Source organism: Engraulis encrasicolus, chromosome 18, assembly GCF_034702125.1.
Source record: "Engraulis encrasicolus isolate BLACKSEA-1 chromosome 18, IST_EnEncr_1.0, whole genome shotgun sequence".
NCBI lineage: Eukaryota > Metazoa > Chordata > Actinopteri > Clupeiformes > Engraulidae > Engraulis > Engraulis encrasicolus.
The window spans coordinates 20,603,692-20,631,191 of record NC_085874.1 but is presented as its reverse complement, the minus strand read 5'-3'; the positions used below and the strand labels follow the sequence as shown (position 1 = coordinate 20,631,191).

General features: G+C 44.5%; 3 protein-coding genes across 5 annotated transcripts in view; all 3 read right to left on the bottom strand.

Moving 5' to 3' along the window:
* smek1 (SMEK homolog 1, suppressor of mek1 (Dictyostelium)) overlaps nt 1–20,939 on the bottom strand; it is a 30,388-nt gene extending 9,449 nt beyond the window's left edge. For both annotated transcript variants that reach the window (XM_063223235.1, XM_063223236.1), the window contains exons 1-11: nt 19,788–20,939; nt 19,297–19,352; nt 18,959–19,057; nt 15,696–15,824; nt 14,571–15,059; nt 11,005–11,082; nt 9,090–9,206; nt 7,680–7,796; nt 7,116–7,247; nt 6,522–6,624; nt 1,761–1,919 (exon numbers count right to left, since the gene is read on the bottom strand). In XM_063223235.1, coding sequence (XP_063079305.1) covers nt 1,761–1,919; nt 6,522–6,624; nt 7,116–7,247; nt 7,680–7,796; nt 9,090–9,206; nt 11,005–11,082; nt 14,571–15,059; nt 15,696–15,824; nt 18,959–19,057; nt 19,297–19,352; nt 19,788–19,929 — 1,621 coding nt within the window. In that variant the 5' untranslated portion in view covers nt 19,930–20,939. The remainder of the gene's footprint in view (nt 1–1,760; nt 1,920–6,521; nt 6,625–7,115; nt 7,248–7,679; nt 7,797–9,089; nt 9,207–11,004; nt 11,083–14,570; nt 15,060–15,695; nt 15,825–18,958; nt 19,058–19,296; nt 19,353–19,787) is intronic.
* Nucleotides 20,940–21,220: 281 nt separating this feature from the next.
* Nucleotides 21,221–26,089, bottom strand: erh (ERH mRNA splicing and mitosis factor). 2 transcript variants are annotated; one of them, XM_063223230.1, is made up of 4 exons: nt 25,940–26,089; nt 25,492–25,579; nt 24,874–24,994; nt 21,221–22,466 (listed from the first exon to the last, which is right to left on the bottom strand). In XM_063223230.1, the coding sequence occupies exons 1-4, from the start codon at nt 25,940–25,942 to the stop codon at nt 22,364–22,366; spliced, it is 315 nt and encodes a 104-aa protein (XP_063079300.1). In that variant the 5' UTR covers nt 25,943–26,089; the 3' UTR covers nt 21,221–22,363. The 2 variants fall into 2 exon arrangements, with proteins under 2 accessions (XP_063079300.1, XP_063079299.1); XM_063223229.1 differs by lacking the exon at nt 25,940–26,089 and adding an exon at nt 25,786–25,832.
* Nucleotides 26,090–26,258: 169 nt separating this feature from the next.
* LOC134468499 (serine protease 23-like) overlaps nt 26,259–27,500 on the bottom strand; it is a 2,544-nt gene continuing 1,302 nt past the window's right edge. Inside the window, exon 2 of the mRNA XM_063222419.1 lies at nt 26,259–27,500. This exon is cut by the window's right edge and continues 631 nt beyond it. Coding sequence (XP_063078489.1) covers nt 26,446–27,500 — 1,055 coding nt within the window. The 3' untranslated portion in view covers nt 26,259–26,445.

Here is a 27,500-nt window from a genome sequence, read left to right as displayed (position 1 = left end):
CGCTTGTATCTGCTGGCAGCCAGTGCATGGCGCGGCTCAGTCAGTAGTTCTGTAGCCTAGTAGTTCAGTGAGTCCATTTAAGTTGAGTTTAGGTCCTAAAACATTCCCAGAGAAAGAGAAAAATAGCCGACGTTGAGGGAAGTGTTCATTTTGAAACATGTTCAACAACCCTCTTGTCCATGACGAAGACATGTGTTTCTGCAGTAGGTAATGACAGTCGCGCCAATCCCCCTCTGATACTGTCATTCTAAACCTCCTCGAGCTTCCACTATTCTCCTTTTCACTTAGGCTGTCTTAGCCCGGCGTTCGGTCTGTTCTTTTTTTGTAATGTTTGCTATATTTGTTGTTTAACCATATGAGTAGGCAGTTCGCAAGCAAATCATGAAGGTCGGATTTGTGAATTTATTTAAATCAGTCACAGCGGGAGCGCGCGCCAGCAGTGGGAAAGTTGGCCTGTCTAAAGTAACAGAGGCACGGCTACTGTAGTTTTGAAAAGAATCAATGGATGGGCGATCGCTAAGGAGTTTTAAACTGTTGAGATTTGAAACTTGTTCTCGTCGAGAGCAACGCTAAAAGACCCAAGGAAGTCGACAGCATTTCCATGCGTTTTCAGCGTCTTCCTAAGTTCCAAAAACTCTTTTCAGGTCATGCTTATCGAGCCTCGACACCCCCGACAAACAAAACAGCATTAGTGTTGAAATATTTGTATGTGCGTGTCCTTTCTATCGTCCAGTCTGCATACCCCTGCCTAACTATTTTTCCTGGGACTTTTGCAGGGCATACGAGGTGTGCTCGCGCAATCTATTTAAGCCTATTCCACACATAGGCCTACCGCACGAGTCCTTATCGTTCTCTGCTCGCATTGCCAATTGAAAACAAAAACCGCTAACTTCTAACATCAGCAGTATTTTATCTGACTCGTGGTCATCGGGAAACCACTATCAGGGAGACTTCTTGAACTTCATGCAGACTTGGGATGTCTGGTCTTCCCACTGCCGGCAATCTGCAGGCTTTAAGTCACGCGGTCAGGTGAAGAAGAGCATAGCTTCCTCCGTGATCAAACTCAAAATCAAATATAATATGCAGCAGCTTCTAATGCACGAGAGAGAGAGAGAGAGAGAGAGAGAGAGAGAGAGAGAGAGAGAGAGAGAGAGAGAGAGAGAGAGAGAGAGAGAGAGAGAGAGAGAGAGAGAGCGCAGCCTGCACCTGGATGTGTGTGTGTGTGTGTGTGTGTGTGTGTGTGTGTGTGTGTGTGTGTGTGTGATGCTCTTTTGCTCTATGATGTTGAAATGACTGATTTGGGTTTTGGTGGAAAATGACCAAGTAACAAGGTGAATATTTGCTGCAATAGGCTATATTAATACTTTGTGAAATAACAATAGCCATTGCATGTTATTTATTTTACACCACAATATTGACTACAATGACTAAAAATTGAAATGTTGACTAAAATTTGAAATTTTGACTAAAATGACTAAAATGACAAAAATTTGACTATGACTAAAATTGATTTTCGTCATTTTGACTAAGACTAAGACTAAATTGGGAAGGCAATGACTAAAATATGACTAAGACTAAAATTGATTTTCGTCATTGTGACTAAGACTAAGACTAAATCAAAAAAAGCTGACGAAATTAACACTGGAAGGCGTGTTGGGAGGCCATGAGCACTAGTACTCTGCACAGGTGTGTGTGTGTGTGTGTGTGTGTGTGTGTGTGTGTGTGTGTGTGTGTGTGTGTGTGTGTCCAGTACTACTTACAGAGCGCTAAGAAGGCGTGCTGGGAGGCCATGAGGACCAGTACTCTGCGCAGGATGTCCTTGTTGATGATGTAGTTCTTGATGTGGTACGTGTGGTGCTCCACGCAGAACGTCAGCAGCTCCACTATCAGAGCCAGCAGCTGGCACGTCTGGAAGTCATCTGCACATCACACACAGACACACACAGACACAAAGTGTAAGGATCTGGTCAAGGATCGTTGCGTTATTCCCCAGAAAGTTTACGGAACTCAGGTACGCGCACGGGCGCGCACGGGCGCGCACCAGAGCATGGCAACCCGACCGAAGCCCGACGGGCCGGGTCGGAACCCGACGGGCCGGGCCGGACTCGGACAAAAAAAATAGAATATCTGTCGGACTCGGCCGGACTCGGGCTTGAAGCAAACAGACATTGTGAAAAGTGTAAGCAACCAGAGGAAATGTTTCAGTTCATGCAAACGGCAATTTTGTGATTAAAAAATAAGTAATTGAATACGCATACATGAAAATGTTGGTAGGCTACTCGTGCGAGGATTATTATTGGCTGTATGCACGCGCCAGTTACCAGCGGCAACATGGACGCTCACTCCCAGTCAGCCGAGCAGGAATGCCGAGTCAACTTGCTTTCTTAATAAGCGCCAAATCAACAGTTATCAGTGAACGCGTGGTCTTTTGTTGTAGGCCTAGTGTAGGCCGTGTTTTAGCATGCCTTCGATGCTGTCTTAAATGTTGAACATAAAATGACAAAGTTTTTCACTGCATTGCTCGCCAAGGATTACATTTCCAGCATGGTAGCAAGGAGCATAATATGGATTAATATGGATTAAAGAAGACGCACACGCTACGTGGAGTTGCCTAAGGTAGGGGCGGAGAGGTTTCCTGTTACTATTTTGTCCGCTGTGACATTTCATGTCCTTCACGTAGGTTCTTAATTCTTGTCACTTTACAGTTGTAACTATGCGCGTGCAACCTTTCCTGATTTTATATTGACCGCATGGACATCAGGGGAAATGACATTCTCTTCGAGGGCCGAACAGGCTACTGTTCTTCGGGGTGAACTTATAGCACATCCTTCTTAACGACATGGACCGGCATCTTCACGGGGCTCGCGGGGATTTATTTGCACTAACAGTAACGTAACAAATGTTCCATAGCCGCGCTGACTGCATCCAAAACGTATTCGTTAGTTTTCGCCTTTCTTATCCTCTCACGCCCCTCCCATGCATTTGATCACCGCACCCACCATCTCTGGTCTAACCGAAAGAAACACAAGGTGCGCTGTCACATGTGTGTGTGTGTGTTTATACTTACTATGCGTGCGTAACTAAATTAGGCTACTGCAAATTGTCTCATCCTAACGTCTTTGCCTATCCTGGCTATTTATCACGTGGTATTTTGAGTATGTTGGAGCCCACATAGAAAATCTTGCTTGCGCACAGGTTCTGTTGTTATTAAAGTGGTCTCGGGCTTCGGACGGGTTCGGACACAAACATTTTAATTAGTCTCGGGCTCGGGTCGGGGTCGATCACTTTTCTGTCGGCTGAGGGCCGGGCTCGAACAGAAAAAACCGGCCCGAGCCACACTCTAGCACGCACGCACGCATGCACGCACGCACGCACGCACACACACAAACACAAAGGATCTGGCCAAGGGTCCTTGCGGTCTTCGCCAGACACTTTATGGTACTCAGCCGGACACGATGTAACAGTACCGTCTGCTGCGTATATTGCGTGTAGGATACTAGGAAGCGCCACAGAGTGGACGCTGACTGCACGCAAGTAAACAAACATACAAGATTGTACATACAAGATTCGACACGCCCTGAAGAAGGCCATAAGGGCCGAAACGCGTAGGCATTGTAGCCAAATAAAAAAGTTAAAAAAAAAAATTGCAACCTTGAGTGCCTCAGCATCTGTCTTCCTGGACCAAGTTTGAGAGCCCCTACACTGATGAGCACCAAAGAAAAAAGTAGAAGACCCAGAAGCACTCCAATGACCTGCTTGTGTTTCATACAAGATTGTGCTTACAGGGTATATCAAATTGTCAAATTTACTACCATTTAATACCCTTTTTCACTACCTTAAGATTTTTTTTTACAACCATCACGACACTCCGATGTGAGTATTAACAAGTCATCTTTTGTCATTTCTACCTCCTTAACATTACATTACACTTTCGTTTTTTGCAAAAAGACATCCGAAAAGGAGCAGTGCGGCAGAACGATACCATGCTCAGGGTACCTCAGTCATGGAGGAGAATGGGGGAGAGCACTGGTTAATTACTTCCCCCACCAACCTGGCAGGTTGGCAACCTGACGCCCTAAACGTGTAACCCATGAGTGCCCTCATACTGTCCTCAGATACAGAATCAATCAATTTTTTTTGTCAAAATGGTACAACTAAAAAAAATAATACCGTATTAGCCCGAATATAAGACGATCCTGATTATAAGACGACCCCCCATTTTCAGGCTCATGTTTTGGGGAAAAAAGTTTTTTGAAGACTTAATTTTGTTTCACATTGGAAACTTTTCTCAAAATGCAGTTTTTAATTTGTTGGAAAATCTGAGGCTTTTTACAAAGAACAAATTTCACAATATAATCTTCATGGAATTTCCATGATATAAGACCACAGATGGCTACTCATATCCTTTTCCTTTCTTTACTCACTTCACCTGTCAAGCGCCAATAGGCACCTACAGGCTACAGCCGCCTGGGCCCGCCTGTTTAAAGTGCGACGCAACATAGCCTACACTCAGAGCATTAGTCTGCGCCAGCCAGGCAACCAGTAGAGATAGGCAATCTATTGTGCAATGCACAGATTTTGCAAAATGCTTAGTTGACAGCAATATCTAACCAGCAGCCGTCTCGCCAAATCGCCGTTCATTTTATGCATCCAAAGTTTTCCGTTGGACTGTAGAAACCGAACGTGACCAAAGGCAGATTGACGCATTGCACTTGAAACCGATGCGCTGCCTATCAGAACCACGTTGACATTAGAAGTCCGATTGATATTCATTTCGTACCAAGGGTAAAACTCCTAGTGATTTTATATGAACAAGACAATCTCTTGCCCTAACCATTATTCTGTGTTGCTGCATCGTTGCGAGGCATATCGTCAAAGGCACCGCTTGTCAAAGGCGCCGCTTGTCAAAGGCGCCGCTTGTCAAAGGCGCCGCTTTCTCGCGCACACACAGATGATCATTGATTGGCTGATGACAGCATCCAAAACTCAGCCTACAGGTTGTTCGTCAAATCACCCTTCATTTATTTATTTCTAGTGGTGTTGTCGGCTGACCAGAGAGAACGACCAAAGCTTTCCTGATGAGACTGTAAAACCAAACACAAATAAAAGCAGAGTAACGAGCCGCGATTGACTTGTGTTTTTCCCCTTGCACTGTCGTCCGCATCGCGTTGACATTGACAGTTGATAGAGTGCAACAGTCATAATGAAACAAGCATCTGCAAATTTGATATGGACAAAACAATCTCTTAACCCATCCGTTATTGAGTTTTGAGTATTGTGGCATTGTTGTGAAGCATAGACTAATGGCCGCATTCAGGTTAAGTGAAAAAAAAAAATATATATATATATTTTTTTTTTTTTACTTTTTTCTCTAGCGCGCGGAAATAAGACGACCCCCCTTTTTAGGAGTACTATTTTTATAACAAAAAACACGTCTTATATTCGGGCCAATACGGTACCTCGTTTTTCAAAAAATAATACCTTTTGAGCAAATGTACAACTTTTAAGGCCATTAAATTTTGCCTTTTTAATTTATCACCTTTTAACACTTTTTAAAACCCAGCATACACCCTGGTTTAACAATACGGCAGCTACAAAGACAGGTCCATGCCGTAAAGTGTACACACAGAACAGGCTCGAGGGGGTTCGAGACGGGGCACCCAGAGCCATACAGAGAACAGAGTCAGGCAATCTCCGCTGTGTGCTAGGGCCGACTTCCTCATTAGCAAAATTAGCTGTTTTAGCTTCTCAGTACTGCTCAGCATTGCGAATGTTAGTGCCTAGTAGTGGGCGTAGCACACAGCAAATGCAATGCGATGCAATGCAGGGAATATGACAAGACTTGCTGTTCGTAGTAATAACTTCAGATAAACATCACAGGTGGTAAAACTGTTGTGATTATCACCACCGAGACAGTTGATAGTTGACATATTTGTGGTGATTACCCCGCGGTATAGTTCGTTAGTCCTTATTTTTGGCTGTTAATGTGGTGGTTCTATGTTGAGTCTATGGGAAGACAGTTGCTTTAGACACGACCTTATCTCGTTGAAAGGCGGGGCTGCAATTTAATTCCTGGTCCTCCAATCGCGTAACTCTGTTCTCTGTATGGCTCTGGGGGCACCCCCTTGACATCATCAATATAGGGTGATCATTACAACACACACACGCACGCACACTTGCACACACACAAACATTCACACGCATTCAAACAATCAACAAACCAACACAACCAACCAACTAAGCACACACACGTTGGCAAAATACGCATTTAGTCAGGCTTGTTTGGGAACACACACACACACACACACACACACACACACACACACACACACACACACACACACACACACACACACACACACACACACACACACACACACACACACACACACACACACACACACACACACACACACACCTTAACTACGTTATTCCAGTGGTACTGGAAGAAGGCTAAAGGGACAAAGAAACACATTTTGCACATCTAGCACACACACACACGCGCACACACACACACTGACCTTTGCTGGGTTTGTCTTCAGTGGTGTTGGCCAGTAAGGGAGCGGAGAGCACGTGCATGCAGTGTTTGTAGAAGAAGCTGAGGAACTCTGTCTTCTCCGTTTTCTGCAGGTGGGACGAGGAAACAACGGAAAGGTCAGCGGATGGGTGGATGGATGGATGGATGCAAAGACACAGTACAGATTTACAGAAACAAGGCAACAGCTATGTAGTGGGTGCCTGTTTATTCAGTGCATGTTTTAGTAGCTGTGGAACAGAGCTGGGGTGCGTTTCTCGAAAACCAAAGTTACTAACTAGATTAGCTACTTTGCTGTTTGCAATGCAACTTTCCATTGGCAACTACCGAAGTTGCTAACTGGCTAGCAACTACGCTTTCAAGAAATGCACCCCAGCATATGGCATTTGCATTCGTGTGTGGGGTGCGTGCCATGTGCAAGTGTACACCTATGGGTGTGTAGGTGTACAGTGTGTGCGTGTGTGTGTCTCCTCACGTTGGCAGTAGCCATCACGTTCTCAGGGTCCACCAGGGTCCTGAAGGGTGTGTGTGTGTGTGTGTGTGTGTGTGTGTGTGTGTGTGTGTGTGTGTGTGTCCTCACATTGGCAGTAGCCATCATGTTCTCAGGGTCCACCAGGGTCCTGAGCAGGCCCATGAGCTGGACAGCGCCCCCTAGCTCTGGGTCCGTGTCACAGATCATGTTCTCAATGATCAGGTTGATCAGCAAGATATCCTACAGAGAGAAGGGGAGAGGAAGATAGGGAGAGAGAGAGAGACAGAGAGAGAGCGAGAGAGCTGGAGAGGGAAGACAGATAAAGAGAGAGGGAGAGGGAGAGAGAGAGAGAGAGAGAGAGATAGATAGAGAGAGAGTAATGTAACACTGAACTGATGAGACCAGCGACAAATAATTGAACTGTGAAAAAATGAAATATGCAGAAAATAGGCCTTCAGTCTGAAACAATGATGAGTGTGTGTTGTTGCTTGTTTAGCTTTGCGTGTGTACGTGTGGGGGTGTGTATGTAGAGTAATTTTATTTATCCCAAAGGAAATAAAGGTGTCAGGTCTTTTTTTTTACGTTTTGTGTTTGTGTATTTATGTAAACTAATACACATAATTGTACATTGCAGTAGTCATATAGCAGACATTTGAGTGCGTGTTCACTCACGTCATCATTCTGTTGGCACTCTTGCATGACAAACTCCCGCACCATCGAGGGATTGTACTCGACCAGGTAGGAAAAGATATCCGTCGCTGCTCCCCTCACCTGTGCGTCATCCATACCCTGCAACACAAACACACACCATTCACAAACCACAGTTACCGCTGATCAACAGGTGAATTGCACAATGTGATTATATTACTGTAATCTTTTAACAACTTTTGTAGATGGTCAGTCAGTCAGTCAGTCTGTTAGTCTGTCAATCTGTCTGTAACGCATTCTTTAAATTGTAATGTGTCCACAAGGCGTCAGAGTTTTTTTGGTCTGGAACTCCCAGGGCCCCTCTGCATAGATGGACGCATCATTGTCCACCTGTCGGACTTGTTCCAACACTATTAAGATGCTGGAACTGAAAAGATAATTTGGTTCTGAAACTGTGAACATATCCAACTTATTACCACACCCACTAACCAATCTACATCGGAAAAAGTGGCCAGTCTACTTCTGGTACCCCGGGGTGTCATAAGTCTCCTATAGAGGGCCTTGATTGGAGCTATACACCTTATAACCATGTACCCATTAACCATACCCATTTCAGTGTTTGTCTGACTTGCCGTGGATGATAGGGTGGATAGAGGTGTAGTGCAGATGTAGCCCTAAAACGGCAAGTGGAGCACAGAAACTGGGGCATGGGAGAGCGGGAGGAGCGAGGAAGAGGAGGAAATGAAGGAGGGGAGATGGGAGGCAAAAAGTTGCGAGAGAGCAACTACAACTTAAACGCTATTGGGAGGAACCAACATTTCAACATTTCTGAACCTACATTTCAGAAAGGTTCAAAAAATAAAAGAAAGAAAGAAAAAAGAAGAGAAAAAAGGCAGCCAGAACTTGGGAGAAGTTGTGAAATAATCAGATGAAGGAGAGGATAGTGCACATCCCAGGAAAAGGTGCTATAAAAGATATCAAATTCCATGATTTTCCATGACTTTCCAGACCCCAAGAACAGAATTTCCATGACCATTTCCGTAAAAAAATGACGTTCAAATGTTTAAAAAAGTGTAAAACTGAAGATTATTTTCTCGAGACGACGCCGAGCCACTGCCAGAGTTCAGTGGGCTCATTGCATTCTAGAATGCTGCACATTACAGTGTGAAACCAAACCGTCTGTGGCGAAGCGTTGTAGTATAATCAGTAAGAAACAATGTTATACACCAAACAAAAAGGTTTCTGCTCCTAAACAGCTGTTAAGAAAATTCCATGATATTCCATGACTGTGCATTAAGAAAATTCCATGACTTCCATGACTGGAAAAACTTTTATGAAATTCCATGATATTCCAGAAATTCCATGACCCGTGGGAACCCTGGGACTTCTCTCATTGTGAAATAATCAGCCACATGGCTATGGAAGGAGTCTCACCAGTATGACCTCCAGGGCAGGGAGGATGCCCATGTTAGACAGCGTCTTGAAGAAGGCGTCCCTATTCTGAGGCTGCAGCGTCTGCGAGAAGGCACAGAACTCCTTCAGGAAGTTCACCTGGAACACACACACACACAAATATTTATTCTTAACTATCCTACACGTGGCTACTGCAGGTGTAGTCCATAGCACGAACACACACACATACACACAGATTGCGTTTATTTACCATACATGATATTGGAGATCACACTCACACACTCACTCACTCACACTCACACACACACACACACACACACACACACACACACACACACACACACACGGTTCTGTGTGTCTTCACGTCACATTAAAAGGTATTTTCCACACTAGCAACATGAGAAACCCTTGCGTCCCTTGTACTAGTCCAGAGTTTATTCTTGTCTCGCTCCCTCACTGATGCTGCCATATTCACCCGTTTTAGCCTGATGCTTCGTACAAGTTGTTTGACCTTTGGTGCCTGGAGCGGCATCTATATGCATATGCAACCTGCATCCTCTCATCCAAACACCTACTCCCTAGCCATTAGGCCATGGCTTCCCCATTATGCTTTTACAGCAGCGGTTCTTTTAGTATATAGAGATATGCCAATGTAACAGGTTGCTATGGGCACCTAACATAACCAGGTTCCGGTCTGCCTAAAGGGGCGTGTCATAATACTCCTAGCATTGAATAGAACAGTCCTTAGGTCTGCCTAGGTCTGCCTAAAGGGGGATTTCCCCCCTCTCCCCCTTGCAATACTAGAACCCCGAAACAATGGGCCAATGGAACCTCTCTCTCTCTCTACTCTCTCTGTTTACAGTAGCGGTTCTCATCCTTTTCTGAACAAAAACCCCCATGAGCTCATCATAAGCTTCCCAACGCCCCCTTGACCTTGTAATTAGCCTGCAAACACACCTCCTTTGTAAAAAAGAAAAAGAAGAAGAAATGCCCCCCCAATGTGCGAATGAGCATCAAAGGCTAACCAACAGCCCCCTAGGTGTCTGTAGAGACCCCGTTGAGAAACACTACATTGCAGCATATTACCGTTAAAAATATCCCTGTCTCACAAGTGCAAATAGGCTACAAACAAACACACACACACACCATTCCAACATTGTTATGATTGTGAGCTTGCAAAACCTTATTGCGCAACGTTACAACCGCCGTAAATCTGTGAAACGATTGCGCAAGATTTACTCCAGGTCATGTTCTGCAACCATGCCAAGCAAAGTAAACAAACAAACCTCGCCCTTCACAAAAAAAAAGCGTTTGTAAATCTCTCTGGGGCCTTGAATGACGGCTACATCATAGGGCATAAGTCCATACGGTTGCTGTAACTGGTTCTCAACCTTTTTTGGAGCAAACGCCCTCTGCACCACATCCTAAGCCTTCCAACGCCCCCTTTACTTAATTTTTTTTTTTTAAATGGACTAATGCCCCTAATGACAACTAAGCACCGCCACCGCTCAACCGTATCCCCCTCTACACCCCCCTAGGTCTCTCCAACAGCCACTGGGGGGCTGTACCGCCCCCGTTGAGAAACACTAGGCTACATTAACTGACTGAGGAACTGCCTTTCATTTCCCTCCTCCGGCTGCCCACCCCTTCCTAGCTATCGAAGGCATGGGTGTATGCATGTGTTGTGCAAGCATGGCTGTATGGCGTGCGTTGCTTGGCCTGTTTGGGTGGTGACTTGGGCCTGTCATGTTGTGGCGGCAATAATGATAATAATGACGGTGATGATGATAATGGTCATTGTACTGTGTGTATTAAGACAACAAAGGCTTTCTATTCCATTGTATTGTATTGCACTGTGTATAATGACAATAGACAATATCATGTTATATGAAAACAAATAATGATTTTGCTGATGATGAAGGTGATGTCATCCTACCAGTTCGTGCCGCTTGTCGTCATCCGTGGCCTCGTCTGTCAACTGAGCGAACAGCTCCGTCAAGAACTTCTCATCATCCTGAGAGAGAGAGAGAGAGAGAGAGAGAGAGAGAGAGAGAGAGAGAGAGAGAGAGAGAGAGAGAGAGAGAGAGAGAGAGAGAGATTATATACATGAGCACTTGCCTACCGTGCATCTTGCGTACATGTCTCACACTTGACCGTTTTGTTGTTTTTGAATGATGGATGAGTGCCAGAAGATTAAGAACTGATCTGAGAACAACTTCGCCAGTAAAATGTTGGCGTTCCACAAGGCACAACAAACTCTCTAGTACAGCCTGGTTCAAGACATATTGCTGGCCATGCTGCCTTGTGCATCTGTCTATATTCATGTGCACATATGAGTGTATTCTTGTGCATGTATGTTAGGGCTGTGCAATGTATCGAATTTATATCGTGATATCAATATTGTTGTCAATCAATATCATATTTCGTAATATCCAGTTGTAACAATATTTTTGGTCATTCGTCTATACCGTCATCAGGTAGGTTGCGCTAAGCGCAATACATTCCCCTCCACTAGAGCCATTGCGAGCACAGAGCAGACTTGCTACCCAAAAGTCATATAGAACGCTAGATCAGTGAAGGAGTAGGGGCTTCAGACTGTGAATTATGGTGCATGTGATCCACGGGGTCCCCATGTGAGCCACAAACAAGCATGTCAATGTTTAGTCAGGCAAAATGCATCGTCTTTCGTCTCTCCCGCTCATAGTACACAAGTACGTCCATATACACACCAACACATACACACATACACACACATACAAACACGTCTGATCAGTGCATCTGCTCTCCCCCTCTACGTGTCCTTGACTTTGACATTAACTCTATGTTTCCTAAACACTTGAAGGCCATCTCCTTCCTTCTCCCTCAGTTTTCCTCACACCACCCTGTGCTAAACCATTTAGCCTTAATCCATCCCTTTTGCTTTTGTTTAGACTGGTATTAGGTCTCTAAGTTTAATTTAAACATAATAGTGATGTAATAATTTAACAAATACATCTTGCCCATTTCCTAATCTGTATTTCAGTTCATTTCTTTGTGATACACCTCCACAGTTTTATGTTTTCCTATCTTTGCACTCTAGTTCCTGGCTCCCTCGCGGTTACCATGTGTCTGGTTAATGATTGACGTCCAGTTCTCTTCTCTCGGTGGTGGAGGAACATCATGAATACACTAACACTGTACATCAACATGTACTTAAAACACACTCACACACGCTGCAATCTGCGCAGCTCTGCAAAAACTCCTGAGTGTGTAAGGAGGGAGAAGCAAAGAGAGCAAGCTTCCATATCTGTTCAGAACACAACACAAAGGGGGGGGGGGGGGGGGGGGGGGGGGTGCAAAGAAAGAGTGAAAGAGATGGAGAGAGGAGAGAGACAGAGAGACAAGGAGGGGGGGGGGGTGTTGTATAAGAGAGAGGGTGAGGGAGAGCGTTTCCAACAGTAGACTGCTTCTAGGTTTCCATAGTAACACCACCACCGTCTCAATTCTTTATTTTCTTTTTCCCTCCTTCTCCTCCTCCTCCTCCATCTTTTTCTCTCTCTTCCAAAGAAGGAAGGAGCCTGCCCCACACGTCACCTGACAGGACTGGGCAGCCAATCACAGCACTGCTTTCAGAGTCCTCCTTCCCTCTTGGCCAATCAAAGGGCCAAAACTGTGGCTCATTCAAACAGCACCTAAACAACATTGGCTCACCGTGGAAACCCAGCTCACCCTCCTAACGACTGTCAAAATACACACACACACACACTCGTGTGCACGGGCACACACACACACACACACACACACACACACACACACACACACACACACACACACACACACACACACACACACACACACACACACACACACACACACACACACACACACACACACGTTGGCAAACAAGCCTGGGAACTACCAATCAGCTACACATAGAAGAGTAAACAAAACAAAGCAAAACAAAACATTGCAAAGCAACACACCCAAACACTGAAATACAATATCATACGGTGTAAACACATCCCTATATAACAAATAAGCTAGTAGCTCACCTAAAACACACACACACACACACACACACACACACACACACATAGAAAGATAGAAATAGAAAGAGAGAAAGAGCGAGTGCGAGAGAGAGAGGGAGCAAGCGAGCAAGACAGCGAAAGACAGGGAACTAATATACTGTCAAAAAATAAAAGCAATGAAAGCACACACATCCATAAGCCCTAAACAGCCTGTCTCCAACACACAGATCACACACACACACACGTTTGTGTCTGTACACATGCTTATACTTGTATCTACCTTATAAGAGAAGTGCATGAATAAGAAAACGTGTGTGTGTGTGTGTGTGTGTGTGTGTGTGTACGCTTGACATTGTGTAATTTCACGTCTGTTGCTGTAGAAGAGTGTGCACGGAGTAGTGTAACGGCACAAATACACCCGCCGCGACCTGAGCGAAGCGAGCGACGGAAGGACTTGACTTTGTATTGACTCACACGGCAAACGCGATTCAGGCGACAAGAGGCGATTCGCACAATGAGAGCGACAGTTTGTAGTTGAACTACTGGGAATATTGTGCAACTTAGCTATGACACGGTTCGGCGAAAGCCACCACAGCCAATGGGAATGTTGGAATAATTGCATTCTGCTTTTAACGGACATACTCTAGTCGCTTGAATCGCTCGTATCGCTCTGCTGCACAGAAGCGATTCTCTGTCGCTTGAATCTCGTCGCAGCCGGTGTATTCGCCCGGTAAGTGTGTGTGGTGTGAGGTGCTGTGTTAGCCAGGAGTCGACCGCGTAAGGAGGAGCGGGCACATGGAGATGGGACATATGACATTGTGTACTATCTTATGTGTTGCTGTAGAAGAGTGTGCCAGTGCATGTGTAGTGTAGTGCGTGGGAAGAATAGATGGAGCAAGGACAGGTGTGTGTAGGTGTGTGTGTGTAGGTAGGTGTGTGTGTGTGTGTGTGTGTGTAAGGACTTGACATTGGCACCTGTCAACTGGCCACATGTTGGTAAAACTTGGTTGTGGCTACTAGTAATAATTTCAGCCCCGCTATCCACTTTAACTCGCGCACTAACCTGCTTGCACCATGAACACAATCAGCCATAGAGGCAAAAACAGAGCACGGTGAAGCGTGGGTGTGTGTTTGTGTGTGTGTGGGTGTGTCTGTCTGTGTGTGTGTGTGTGTGTGTGTGTGTGCGTGCGTGAGTGTGTGCGTGCGTGCGTGTGTGTTTGCGTGTGTGTTTGCGTGTGTGTGTGTGTGTGTGCGTGAGTCCTGGTGTGTCTGTGTCTGTGTGTGTGTGTGTGTGTGTGTGCGTGCGCGCGAGTCCTGGTGTGTGTGTGTGTGCGTGTGTGCGTGAGTCCTGGTGTGTCTGTGTCTGTGTCTGTGTCTGTGTCTGTGTGTGCGTGCGCGTGAGTCCTGGTGTGTGTGTGTGTGCGTGCGTGAGTGTGTGCGTGTGTGTGTGTGCGTGCGCGTGTGTGTGTGTGTGTGCGTGAGTCCTGGTCCTCACCTGCAGCATGCCGACGATCTCCACCTTGTTGAAGAAGATGAAGGAGTGCAGCGTGGAGAGCATGTTCTCCTCGAAGACGGAGGGCGTGGGCAGCACCATGTCCTGGATGTACTGCACGCGGAACGTCTGGTGGATCTTCTGCCGCAGCTCGGGGTCCGAGATGGGGATGACCTCCTTGAAGCGTGCCGTGCCCGTCAGGAACTCGCGGTGGCGGCGCGGCTGCGGCAGCGCCGGGTCGAACTCCAGGCAGCCGATGACGTCCATGATGCACTCCTCGGAGAACATGACCTCGAAGAGTGCGGTGCGGTTCAGCAGGAAGATGCCCTTGACCACGTCGTAGAGCTGGTGCAGCGCCTCGCGGTTGCCCGCCGCCTCGCACTGCCGGAACAGCTCCAGCAGCTTGCGGATGTAGCCCTCGTTCTCCAGCGCCAGCGCCAGCTTCTCGCGCCGCAGCGGCGACGGCAGCGACGACGCCACCAGCTCCGCCACCTACCAAATCAAAATTTAAATTATTTGTGTCAATGATATATATATATATATTTGTCAGTAGAAGACGTCGGGTAGTACAACGACAGCGAATGCCCATAAATTAATCAGTCATTGGTAATTCATGTACAAGCAATGGATATGCTATAATCCTATAAAAGCAAAAAAAAAAAACATACAATAGTGGCATTAGCTGCGATTGCACCACCCTCACATCTTCTACTACAGAAACACCATTGACCTATTAAGATAGCACTATATCACAACTATGCAGTTGACTCAAAGTGCTTTCAAATAAACACATGCACACTCACATTCACACACACCAGCTCTGAAGGCTGCCAAGAAGGCGCCATTTGTTCGTCTTCACGTGAGAAAATGCTCACAGACACAGACACACACACATATATATAAACCCACATACACACACACAAACACACAGCAACAAAAACCCACAAAGACGGAGATCTTCTTCCTTCATTGGTTAAATCAGTGTGTAAGTGCAACATTACTTCATGGTTTTATCTCATTTTTATCAACAATGTGTGTAATAACATTAAGTCTGAATAAGCATAAACACAGACACAGACACACAAATAGTAATAAAAATAGTCCTGAACTAGATTTGTTGGTGGTTACCTCCTCGAGGCGGGACAGCTCGCAGGCTGGCAGCTCCAGGCCCGGAGACGACATGTCATCGAAGCGCTCCTCCTCCGACTCATCGATCAGCTCCTGCGTGATGTCCACCGACGGGTCTTTGCCCTGGACCTGTGGCAGCCACCGGCCACACACACACACACACACACATCCAAACACGCGTACACACACATCCAAACACACGTACACACACGCACATCCAAAAACGTACACACATCCAAACACAAACGTTTACATGTACACAGACACACGAATGTGTGCACAGACAGACAGACGCATGCACGAAATACCACAGCACAAAAAAAAAAAACAGACATGAGGGGGGTGTTACATCAGGTTGGTTAGACACTCATGTGTACGGGTAAATAATACAAAAAATAATAGCCAAAAAAAATCTAATTAAAAACATAAAGTCTATTCAATGTATATTGTAGTTCAGTCACACACACACACACACACACACACACACACACACACACACACACACCACTCCTAAAGAAAAAGTCTTAAATGTGTATTGATCTGCCTCATCAGCGCAAACACACTCACATGCATACAACAAAGGGCACCAGAGCGTATGAAGTTTAGCCGTTTGTGCTTGAGATTCAAGCACTGCTGAGACCCATAGAGGTGGATGATTGCACACGGGTCAAAGACGAAACAGGGTTTTCAGGACTCCAAAAAATAAAACTGTTCCCTGACATCATTCTTCAACTTTTTTGGGTACATTGGAGTGTAGAGTGATTAAGTTTATTATTTTCTGTTCAGAAAATAGTAAGGAACATGCATTTTACCCCATTTTCACCCATAAAATGTCATTCAGTGTAATATGGTGTTAAACTGTTGATAATGCAAAAAACATATAGATGACGTTAAAAAACTGAAATAAGCTACATACCATAGTAAAGGCCTATATTTAAGGTCTTCATCAAACCTAAAATTTCTAGTAAAAGGCATTTGCAAATAGTTTTTGCAGTGTTTGTAGTCTTTCACCAAGTGCATTTCACCCATTTGGCTGTAAGAAGTTTTTCGACTGAAGAAGAAATCAGCATAAAATAAGCAATTATTCATTTGTTGTATGCCCCCGCATGTGTTGTGCTAATCAAACAAGTTTTGTAAGAATTTGACTTTATTTTCACATTAAAATGGGCATTTCACTGAATGACCACAACTATTACACTGAATGATGCCTTGGCAAAAAAGCCTATATAAACAGCTACTTTTCATTGCTATCATATTGTTACCATCATACTACAGTACTCAACGTCCTGAATGAGTGACAACAGAAATAGATGTTGTCAAATAATTGGTATTTTACTTAATATTGGGGCATTACAATGTGTTTTGAAGAACTTCCAAGATCACAAGCTTAGAGGTAGGCTACTACTTAGGCCTAAAACAATAAAAAATATTTTTTTGTCTGTTAACCTGCATATTTCGGGGATTGTGACTTAGGGTGTTCTGATAATTCATGTACAACTTCCAAAATCCCAGAATCTACCCAGTAATATGGATGCTACATGGCAATAACAAGGTTATAATGGAAATAACAATAAAAGTCATAATTTCAAGTAGTATCATCATATTATTGTATCTTAGAGTAATATTGCAACTTATATTGCCGTTTTGATTCTTAATATACAACCATGAACTGATTACACTGAATGAAATGGCCCTTACACTGCATGTCACTGAATGACATCTCTTACACTGAAGGACGACCAAATACTTTTCACCTTATTTTTACCTTTTTACAAGCACACAGTTAGTCACCTACATGAGAGGATGACTTTGACCCACAGTGTTTACTATGTCTATTTAGAAAATATGCTTGTTTGGATGAATATCTGAGTATAGAAGTGTTTTTTGACATTTCACTGAATGACATCTGTTTTTGTGGACGCTGTTACCACAAGATAAAAATACAGAATTTTTGACTATTGAAGAACAAGATTCTCCCTTTGCATCATCACTTAAGGGGTCCCTAGGGTTCCTTTTGATGATGTCACATATTGTGTGTGACTATCACTTTTTATTATGATTTAAAAGCACCATGTTGATCTTATTACACTGAATGATATCTAAGGAATTGAAAATCCGGACAAAAGTCCCCAGATGATTTGAATATCAAAACAAAATGGTAATGAAACGTGCTCTTAATACAATAACAAGAACACTTCTAGAATTATGCCCAGAGAGTGAAAAAAGAATTTTGTTCGTCATTTTGCATAATTATTCAAGGATGTATTGATGATTTTTAAGTTCGGACCATTACACTGAATGACGTTTTTGCACTTTATGAGATTATTTAACACATACATTCACAATTATTTTTCTTTAAATGTTACTGAAATGAGACACCAGACTATGCTGTTTATCAGCATAACATTCAAAATTCATTAATTTACTTTTTTGATAGTTAAATGAGTGCGGAACAAAAAAAAATGCACGTCTCGTCTTTGACCCCTACACAAGCAAACATACACATGCATGCGCCTTCATGCACACTCCACTCACTCACATACTGCCCCACTAAACCAGCTGTAACTGGCAGTGGATTGCTAGGGACTTTCGGGTTACCCGACACCCTGGACAAATGTTGCCATCATTTTCTTGGGAATCCCGAGATCCCGACCTTAAACTCGGGGAGAAATAGCCTTTGACGCAATGTCGGGTTAGGATTTTTTTTACGCTGATCTCATGCGGAGGTAGCGAAGCCAGAGATACCCAAGTAGTACATGTAATTTTATGCAATTTACGTCATGGCTGCTGTATGTGCTTCTGCTGAAACAACAGACTTCAAGATATGCCCTAAGATCGTTGTTTTGGGAGGCATGTACTGTTGTTTGATGTGTCTGGCATTATAATCAATCACAATGTAGTTCAAAATCAAAGACACACATCAGCAAACACGTCCCTGAGAATTTAATTTCACCGAGTGTAGCCCTATGTTTGTAGCAGTAAACAATAACAAAAACGTGAATAGGCTCGTGGCACAGTGATTGGCTCTGGCGCATTGTTCCAAGTTAGTGGCACGAGTGCACATTCAGCCAGAAACCAGAACTGTTGTCAGTAGTGTAGTCAGTGCCAGGACTTTTTTTCAGAGAAAATGAAGGCAACAAAAGTCAAACCAACCCATTAGGTATACAGGCTCTCATCATAATAAGGAAAAGAAGATAACAGATAGGCTTCTATGGTACACTGGGAGAGCAGGGGGAGGGAGTGATTAAGGGAAATGTAATCACCTGGCAGATTTTCTCCCAGATCTCATCGCAACCAGCCTTCTCCTGAAAACTCAGTGCTAAGTCGTAGTTCTCTGCTTCTGACCAGACAATCAATGTGTCCTGTGAAGCAAAAAATATGAGTATGGTAAGGGGAGATCCACATCCATCCACAAAACAATAAATAAAGTTGATTGTTTTGGAGCTCATTCCCAGTGTGAAGACCATTTCATCACATTATAGTAAGGGGAGACTAATGTGTATAGTTCAAAAAGGAAGAGGTCCAGAGCAGCATTCGTTTTCCCCTTCTGCTACAACACAATCATCTGGTGTTCTTGCTGGCTCTACTTGTTCTCACTCACCTGCTGTTTCTGGTAGGCTGTGTTTGGGTTGATTTTAGACTCCAGCAGTAGTGATCCTGAGCAAATAAAAGGCAAGCAATGTGTCAAAACAGGTCATTTATACACTATTTTCTTGGGAATGGACCACGGGACTGATGAACGCTGTCCTCCATGCCATAATGCTTTGACATTTCTGAATGAGTTTTGAGACTGCTTACAACAGGACAGATGCACTACATACAGGATATAATAATTACAACAGGTTAATATCTCAGTTTGTAAGGTTAAGGTGGACCTTAGAGCTGTATAAAGTAAATAAATAATCAGTAAAGACAAAATGCCATCATACTATACTGTTTTTACGGTTTGACTCACGAGTAACAGCCTGTCTACATGTGCTTTCTCATTCCTATCAGCAAGTATGAAAGTAGAGACTACGTGTTAACTAGGCTACTTACAAGCTTCTGACTTAGTTCATAAAAGGCAGATGCCAATTTCCTCAAGAACCTTACCATCGCTTTCGGCGCGCACCAGGAGAGACATGCCTTTCAATCTCTCGACGTATCCCGAGGAAACGTGCCCTGTACCCCGGTCATCCCACTGTCTGTCCTCGTTGAGGGTATACACTTTCACCCGTCGCCGAGTGTCCGTCATTTTTGCAGACGAGGTTGCCGTTTCCAATGTTACACCTGGTGGGGGTCACTTCACCGGCAGTGAAGTAAACGCGTCCACTTTCCCTCCTAGACGCCACTTGAGTTTCCCAATGGGGTTCCCTTACTAGAAGCTAACGTCCCCAAGCTAACTGTGGGCTGATCTTCAGATTATTACCTGGTTAGTCAACTGTTACACCGATGCAGAAGCTGAGCATTTCAAATAAATATGAATTTTGATTGAGGTACAGCAACAATTCACGAATTTAACTGCCAGTATGACTGGCTCCGTAACTCGTAATGACAACTGTTCACGTTAGCTAATGCTGTTGGTTAGTACAGTGGCAATGTATTGTGGTACTTTCGAAAGCATTCTCCTTCTACCAAGATGAAGCTATTGATGACAGCTTGCGCACAATCGCTAACCAGTATACATCATATGCATCTTGCTTGTTGGTAAGTATAGTCCGTAAAAGTTTCAGACCGGACACATTCGGAGTGCGACAGGGCAAAATCAGATGCCCTTTCACTTCAGTTTGCTGCAGCTGCCACCAAGTTAACGTTACAGCCTGCTGGCTAAGTAGCCTAGCAACGTAGCTAATGAGCTATCTGCCAGCGTTTAACATTATAAAATGTGATGCCCAGTCGTCTTCAAAAAATCTAAATAGCGAAGCGACAGCGCAGACTCTCGAACCGGAACACAGTCGGCTCTTGCATGTGTAGATGAAATCGTATTTATAGCTGTGTTTTCATAATAAGCTAGCAGGCTAGCTAGCTTGCTATATTTTGCCCAAGTGTTCCGCCATGTTCTGGCTATGGGCCTCGGAGGGACCAGCCTGTCTTCTCATCAACATATAGACATTTTAAGACACAATGGGTCGAACCGATGCACTCCTTTGTGTTTCCGGATCGTTATAATTTATATACTACCTCGGTTATGTCAAAGGGTTACAACATCTTACTCCAATAAACACTAGCCCCACTGTGAATTCTCAGCCATCTTGGGTCCCCTCAGCAAGCTACAACGGGGTTTCCTGGGCAGCAACCACAGGGCAGCCCGCCACAATTTAAAGGAACAGTGTGCTAAAAAAAACACCCCCATATCTCGATGAATCTCCATCACAGGTCAAAAAATGTTTTGTTGTTGTTTGTTTGCTTCTTTTTCAACTGAATCTTTAAGGGGAAACATTCTCGGCTTTTTTAATGCAAAACTATTCTTTCACACTTCCCAAGTACTCCACACATAATGTACTATTCATTACCACCGTCCATGAAAAACAAGATACGAACACACATTATGACAAAACCTTTTTAATGGATTCACAATTAATCAAACTGGGTTGAATGCAACATGTGAGAAATAATAATATTACAACCGATGCTAAATACATGAAAAATGGTTACCTCATAATAATGCAAATAAACAAAATGAGGACCAACACAGTTGTCATTTAAAAAAACTCATCACCTCAGCAGTTCAATGGACAATGCGAACACATTTTGTCTTTTTAAATTAAAATAACCAAAAGAACAAACAAAAATGTGTACCAGAAGAATACAAAAGGCCTCCAAAAACAAAGTGGTTTATACAACTGGGTCCGTAATTGACAAAACATCATTAAGCACTGACATGCAAGAGAAAAGAAATAAAATTGGCATTTCAGCAAATAATGATGCATGTTGTTGCTTTCCTGATGATCAAGTATCATTCTGCTAATAACGTAATAGGTATAACATCTTTGAACAAATGGTAGCAGTGATCCTTTGACACACTTCTTATCGCCATTTGACCGTGTCTTTCCAAAACATGAACTCTTGTTAAGTCTCCCCTCACCACTGAAATGGTTTGTTATATAGTGATCATCATGGGGTGAGTGGGGGAGGGATGTTGATCGGGCAGAGACCAAGAAAAATGTCTTCTGCAGGCCATTTCTCATACAGTACAGCTTTCTTCACCATGTTAAGTCAGTAAACAGATGTTATCTTCTGCTATTGACCGTCTTAAACTGGGCATATACTGTGCAATCTCGTCAATCGTGAGTTTAAAAGTTTACATCTCACATCGCAGTTTAAAAGTCCGTCTGTCCGTTCTTCAGTCAGTCAGTCAGTCCATCTGTCACAGACCTTGCACGAGGTCTGCCAAAATCTCAAAAGATAACAGCCACAGATGAGCAGTTTTGAAGGGAACAGAATAGAAATAAAAACTGAGTTACACACTATCAGGAAGGAAAACAAATCACCAAATAACTTCAAAAGAAAACAGCACAGATGAGTACATGGTTTGTCTCCAGGCAATACCTACCCGTACGCCCCCACCCCAAAACAACTCAAATCACAAGTTTACAAGATACACACACGCGCACACAGCACATACACACACACACACACACACACACGCAAACACACACTTTCTTCAACTAGTCACGTCTGTCAAGTTTCTACTTCCCAGCCTGTTGCGCCTGACGCCTTAGAAGCACATAGATCTTCTCTTTGATCCAGTCTTTGTTGTATGGCTGATAGGTCTGCGTGTCTGCACGATAGCTGGAGGAGAAGAGATGGAAAGAGCACCATCAATGATTTGACGAGATGGGGTAATATAACAACTTGTTTTAGACTGTAACAAAGGGTGTCTGTGTTTGCATCTTTTGTGTCTGGAGGGGTCGTCTCTGATGCTTTAAAACCAGTGTTCGAATTACGGGGGAGCCAAAGGGAGCTGAGCTCCCTTTCCCTCAGGCTCCCATGAAAGAGGCAAAACTTGATTTTCTGTCTATGTCTTCAATGTGTCATTTATACTATCTTAATAAGGAAAACAGCCCTAAATATCCATATTAAATATAAATATCTCCATATAAATAAAAAATGTTTCATTTTCCGATCACCATGCATCCAACCGTAGGCCGCCTATTGAACGTGTTTATTAAACCGCGAGGTATGGCTGTACTTCACCACCACACCGCTATGCGCGTAGCCTACTCACTGAAACGGAACTTTGGAACTTGCCAAAATCAATGTTAGCACATAACTTATCCAGCTTGCTAGCTGTGTTGCGTGTGTTCACCTCTGGATTTATATGGAATAATTGCGGCAGACCCGAGATCACGACAGCGTTCTAAGGTAAGGGAATTTGGTTATTAATTTTGCATTCCGCGACATGCTGACTTGGGTCTGCTTGCCCGGTGCGATTGTTGCTAAATTCATTCTTTTGGTTCGGCTAAAGGATGGGTTTGTTGCGCTGTGTAGACGGACTCGGGTGTAATAGTTACTTTCTCTTTTCAAATTTCGTGCGCTTTAAAATCTGTGCCCCTGCTCGTCATGTTTTGCTTTTACTTGTCTTTAAGGAGAGTTTGGCAATGCTCTCTAAATGGTATTTCAATACAGATATCATGCCTAAACGACAGGGGAGTGCTGTGTACATCTTCATGATGAAGGAAGAGTTGGGTGGTGCTTGAAGATTGATCGGTTACAAAATAGTGTTTTTCACATTTCAGACGTAAGCTTACCTGCAACTACCTAAGCGTTATTGGATGACTGGTGGTCGCCCTACTGTTCATGTACTATTGTAAACTATTCATTACATACAGTGATTTTGGCAACAAAACACAGCAGTAGGATGGTTTGTTTTAGTGGGTGTCTGGATTGGTCTGTCGCGCGCCTGTGTGCTCACTTTGCTAGTAGCCTGCCCAGCTGTGTAAAGTGATGACGTTTCATTTTACGCTTTGAGGTAACACCAAATGTGTTTTGGACCGGACATGCATGGTGCGCCATCGACCTCTTTTCGTGGATGTGTGTTGCACTGCCAACAGTGTTTTATGGTTGTTGTCCCCCCTGTTGTTTACCCATGCCCCTCCAAGAGATGTGCACCAGCAAGGGACCCCTGAAATCTTGGCGTGTGTGTGTGTGTGTGTGTGCACGCGGGCGTGCGTGTGTGGGCCATTATCTATCTCCCTCTACGAGCTACCCTCTGTGATGTTGAGCGATGGCAAGCAAATCGATGACGTAATGAATTGCGTATCGTATCCAGACTACACATGCTGAAGGGTATGCTTTTTTTTTTTTTTTTTTTTAACAGGGGCTCCCTTAGGGTCAAATTTGTAATTCGAACCCTGTTTAAAACTGTATCAAAGTTACCCGTGTGTGTGTCTGTGTGTGTGTGTGTGTGTGGGTGTGTGTGTGTGTGTGTTTTAGACAGACATCCTACTTTAACACTTCCCCATTAGTATTAATTTAATTGTAATACTCTAATTTTCCCCGGGGTAAATCATCGTATTTTGGGGGGTTTGTTTGCAAAATTCAACGTTGTAGCTCGTCCTGACATTCAGTGTTCCCACTCTTTTTGGCTGAAAAAAAATAAAAACTTTTCCGTGGGTTTTTCCATGACCCTGACTGAAGAATTTGTTCATACTTTTAGGGCTAAATATAAAATGTAGCCCCTTTCAACTTAATTTATTGTAACAAGCAGGAGCATTCATTTGGAAATACAGTAATCATAATCGATGAATGGTGAGATGACTTAAAAGAAGCCTGTAGTTACATTAAAACAACAGTAAATTCCATGACTTTTCCAAATGTCATAACACTTCATGACTTTTCCAGGCCAATTGCAATTTGCATCTCCAATTGCCCATTGCCCATGCCCATTCTTTTCGGTTTTTGATTTTGGCCTTCTGCAAATTTGAGTTTGTCACGCGTCTAAACGCAACACATTCACTGTAGCCCCAGCGTTAGTGTACGTTCCTTTTAGAGTTATAGTGTACTTTATTGTACCCAGGCTTCAATCACTGCATCACATACAGTATTCACACACCCAAATAACTCACCCTAAAGAAGTAGTGCATGTTCCCACCCCTGACAATCAAATAAAACCACCTGCTACGGCCTTCACAACATGTTAGCGCTCACATCATTACAACCCCTCCCGTCCTCACACTGACCACATGCTGCTACTCACACAAGACAGCTGAGATCTGCCAGGTCATCTACAAAGTCGAACAGCTGGCTGATGTCGTAGGTGATGGAAGGGCTGTTGGGATTCATTCTTTTCAGATGCTCCTCGTACATCTTACACACGCCTGTGTTGAGGGGAGGGAGCGTGAAGTGACATTGGAAGTTACAAAATGGGAATTTCGTCATCTGTAAAGGTTTAAACTCCGGTTCTATATTTGAACAAAACTGTTTTGTGTTGCATGTTGTTAGTTAGTCTGCCCCCAAAAAGCTACAGTGTGTAGCAGGAAAATGCTTCGTCCTGCAATACAGTACTGCAATATATCTGTGTTCAAAATATTCGGTTCACTATTCAGTACAATACAATGTTTGCAGTATACAGGGTTTGTCCTGTCCAAAATAATGCATTTAATGCAGTACTGTACTTTGGAGCAAAGCAGGCATGATTTTTGCTGTTTCAGAAGTGTAGCTAATTCTAGAACTAATGTCTAGTTCCACTCCGTAACAGCGTCCACAGCAGTCTTCATGGTAGCCTGCCATTGACTTGTATCATTGTAGCCTACACATTCATCAAGTAAAACCCATTTACTGTAGTGCAAAACATTTCCCTACTCCTGCTTCTTACCCTCCATGCATTCGTTGACCGATTCGTAGTCAGCATACGTTCTCCCTTCTGGTCTCTTCGTTGGTTGAACAAGAAGAATAGTGTGAGACTGAAAAAGAAATGTCCGTCAACAACGGCATCACAACGCAGAACTGAACAGCGCTTGTTGTCTGGTGGATGATAAGCGATAGTTAGCAATGTGAGCTATGATGACCACATTACTTTTAGCCCACATGTAGTCAATGGGTTTTAAACTTTGTTGGATGGGCAGGTATTCTAGCAATGAGAAAATAACTGTTTAAATGCAATTTGTACCAATACATGATGGCACCGTTTCAACATCGAAAGCCAGCAAGCAAACGAAAACACATCTGTCGTGTGAATCGACGCGAGCCCTCAGCTAACGTAAAGGCCGTCACGCATTTGTCTTTCATATCATGCCACCATGTACCTATGGTAAAGCACTTACCATTGTTGTTTTTTTTGTAAAGTTTAGCTGCTAGAATAAAATCTAACTCGTCTTTACACGTCGCTGTTAGCCAAAAAAAAGTGAATGAGAGAGCGGCAGCAACGCAACGCCAACAAATGATAAGCAGGAAATGAACGACTAGAGAACTACTACGTCTTCCGGCAGGAATGAGCTCTATTTTTCTACTCTTTCAAAAGACTACCGCCCCTCGTGGAATTTTGTGTTGTCTGCAGTTTGAATAAACCATGCCGTTATTATTATTTTATTCATGTATTATTTATTGACTAATAACACATAAGAAATTGAGGGAGGACAGAAATTCAAATTTACATCCTGATCCTCATCTCACATGCTGGCTGGAGACTGCACAGCATGTTAAGAATAAGAAAAAGGAGGAAAAAGAGAAAAGAAAGAAAGGGATTGAACACCAAGTTTGCCAAGTTTCTTCATTGTCTCATGAGGCAACTGTAAACCTGCTGATGCACCATGCTCATGGCGGGGCTGCCTCAGGGCCCCTGACAGTGTATGGGGTCAGCGTGTATCCAGTGGCAGATCTGCGCGTATTTGGCCGGCGTGATGCGCACCGCCACGTTGTAGTCCCTCTGGGCACCGTCATTGTCTGTCACCCACTGGTGTCCAGAGAAAACGCCTATCACCTTCCGCGTCCACTTCCCCCTGACCCCCACCCTGCCCTTCCTTCCTCTCCTCCCCCCATCCCCATCCCCATCAGGGCCTTCCCGTGAGGCCTCCCACAGCCGCACGTATACCCCGGCCCCGCTGGCTCCGGCCCGGGCGTCACACTGCTGGGACAGCAGGTCGCTGGACTCCTGGCTGACGTGGCAGAAGCGGTACACGGCCTTGCCCGGCTGGTCCTGGTCGAAGCCCGTGAAATGAATGCGTGCGGCGGGCACGGCGTGTGTCACATGGTGGGCCCCCAGTAGACCCAGCTCCATGGGCGTGGCGCCCGGAGGCCTCCGCCGCAGCTCCAGCAGGGCGTAGTCGTAGTCAGCCGCGAGCTGGTGGCCAACGGCTTTCATCCAGCCGCGGGGGATGTGGATCTGCTTGACGCGCGCCCAGCGGAAGGACACCTTGTCTGGGTCTGCAGGATCTGATGTGCCCGGAGGAGCGGATGCAGTCGCGCGGCGAACTCTCCTCCACTTCCCTCTTCCTTTCTTTTGCACTCTTCTTTTCTCAGCAGACTGTGCAACAACATTGGGCCTTCCTTGAGTCCCGTCCATTTCCTCTCCTCTCTCTCCTTTTTCTCCTGCTCCTCCTCCTCTCCTCTGCCCGCCTGTCCCGTTGTTATGTGTCACCCGTGACCTCATCACCCCTACCCGCAGGTCCTTGGGCCTTCCTTGAGTCCCGTCCATTTCCTCACCTCTCTCTCCTTTTTCTCCTGCTCCTCCTCCTTTTCTTCCTACTCCTCCTCCTCCCCGAATCTGCCCGCCTGTCCCATTGCGTGTCACCCGCCGTGACCTCATCACCCCTACCCGCAGGCCCTTGCTCTCCTGCAGGTAGTCCTGTCCGTCGTGGACACAGTGGGCGGCGGTCAGCACGTGCC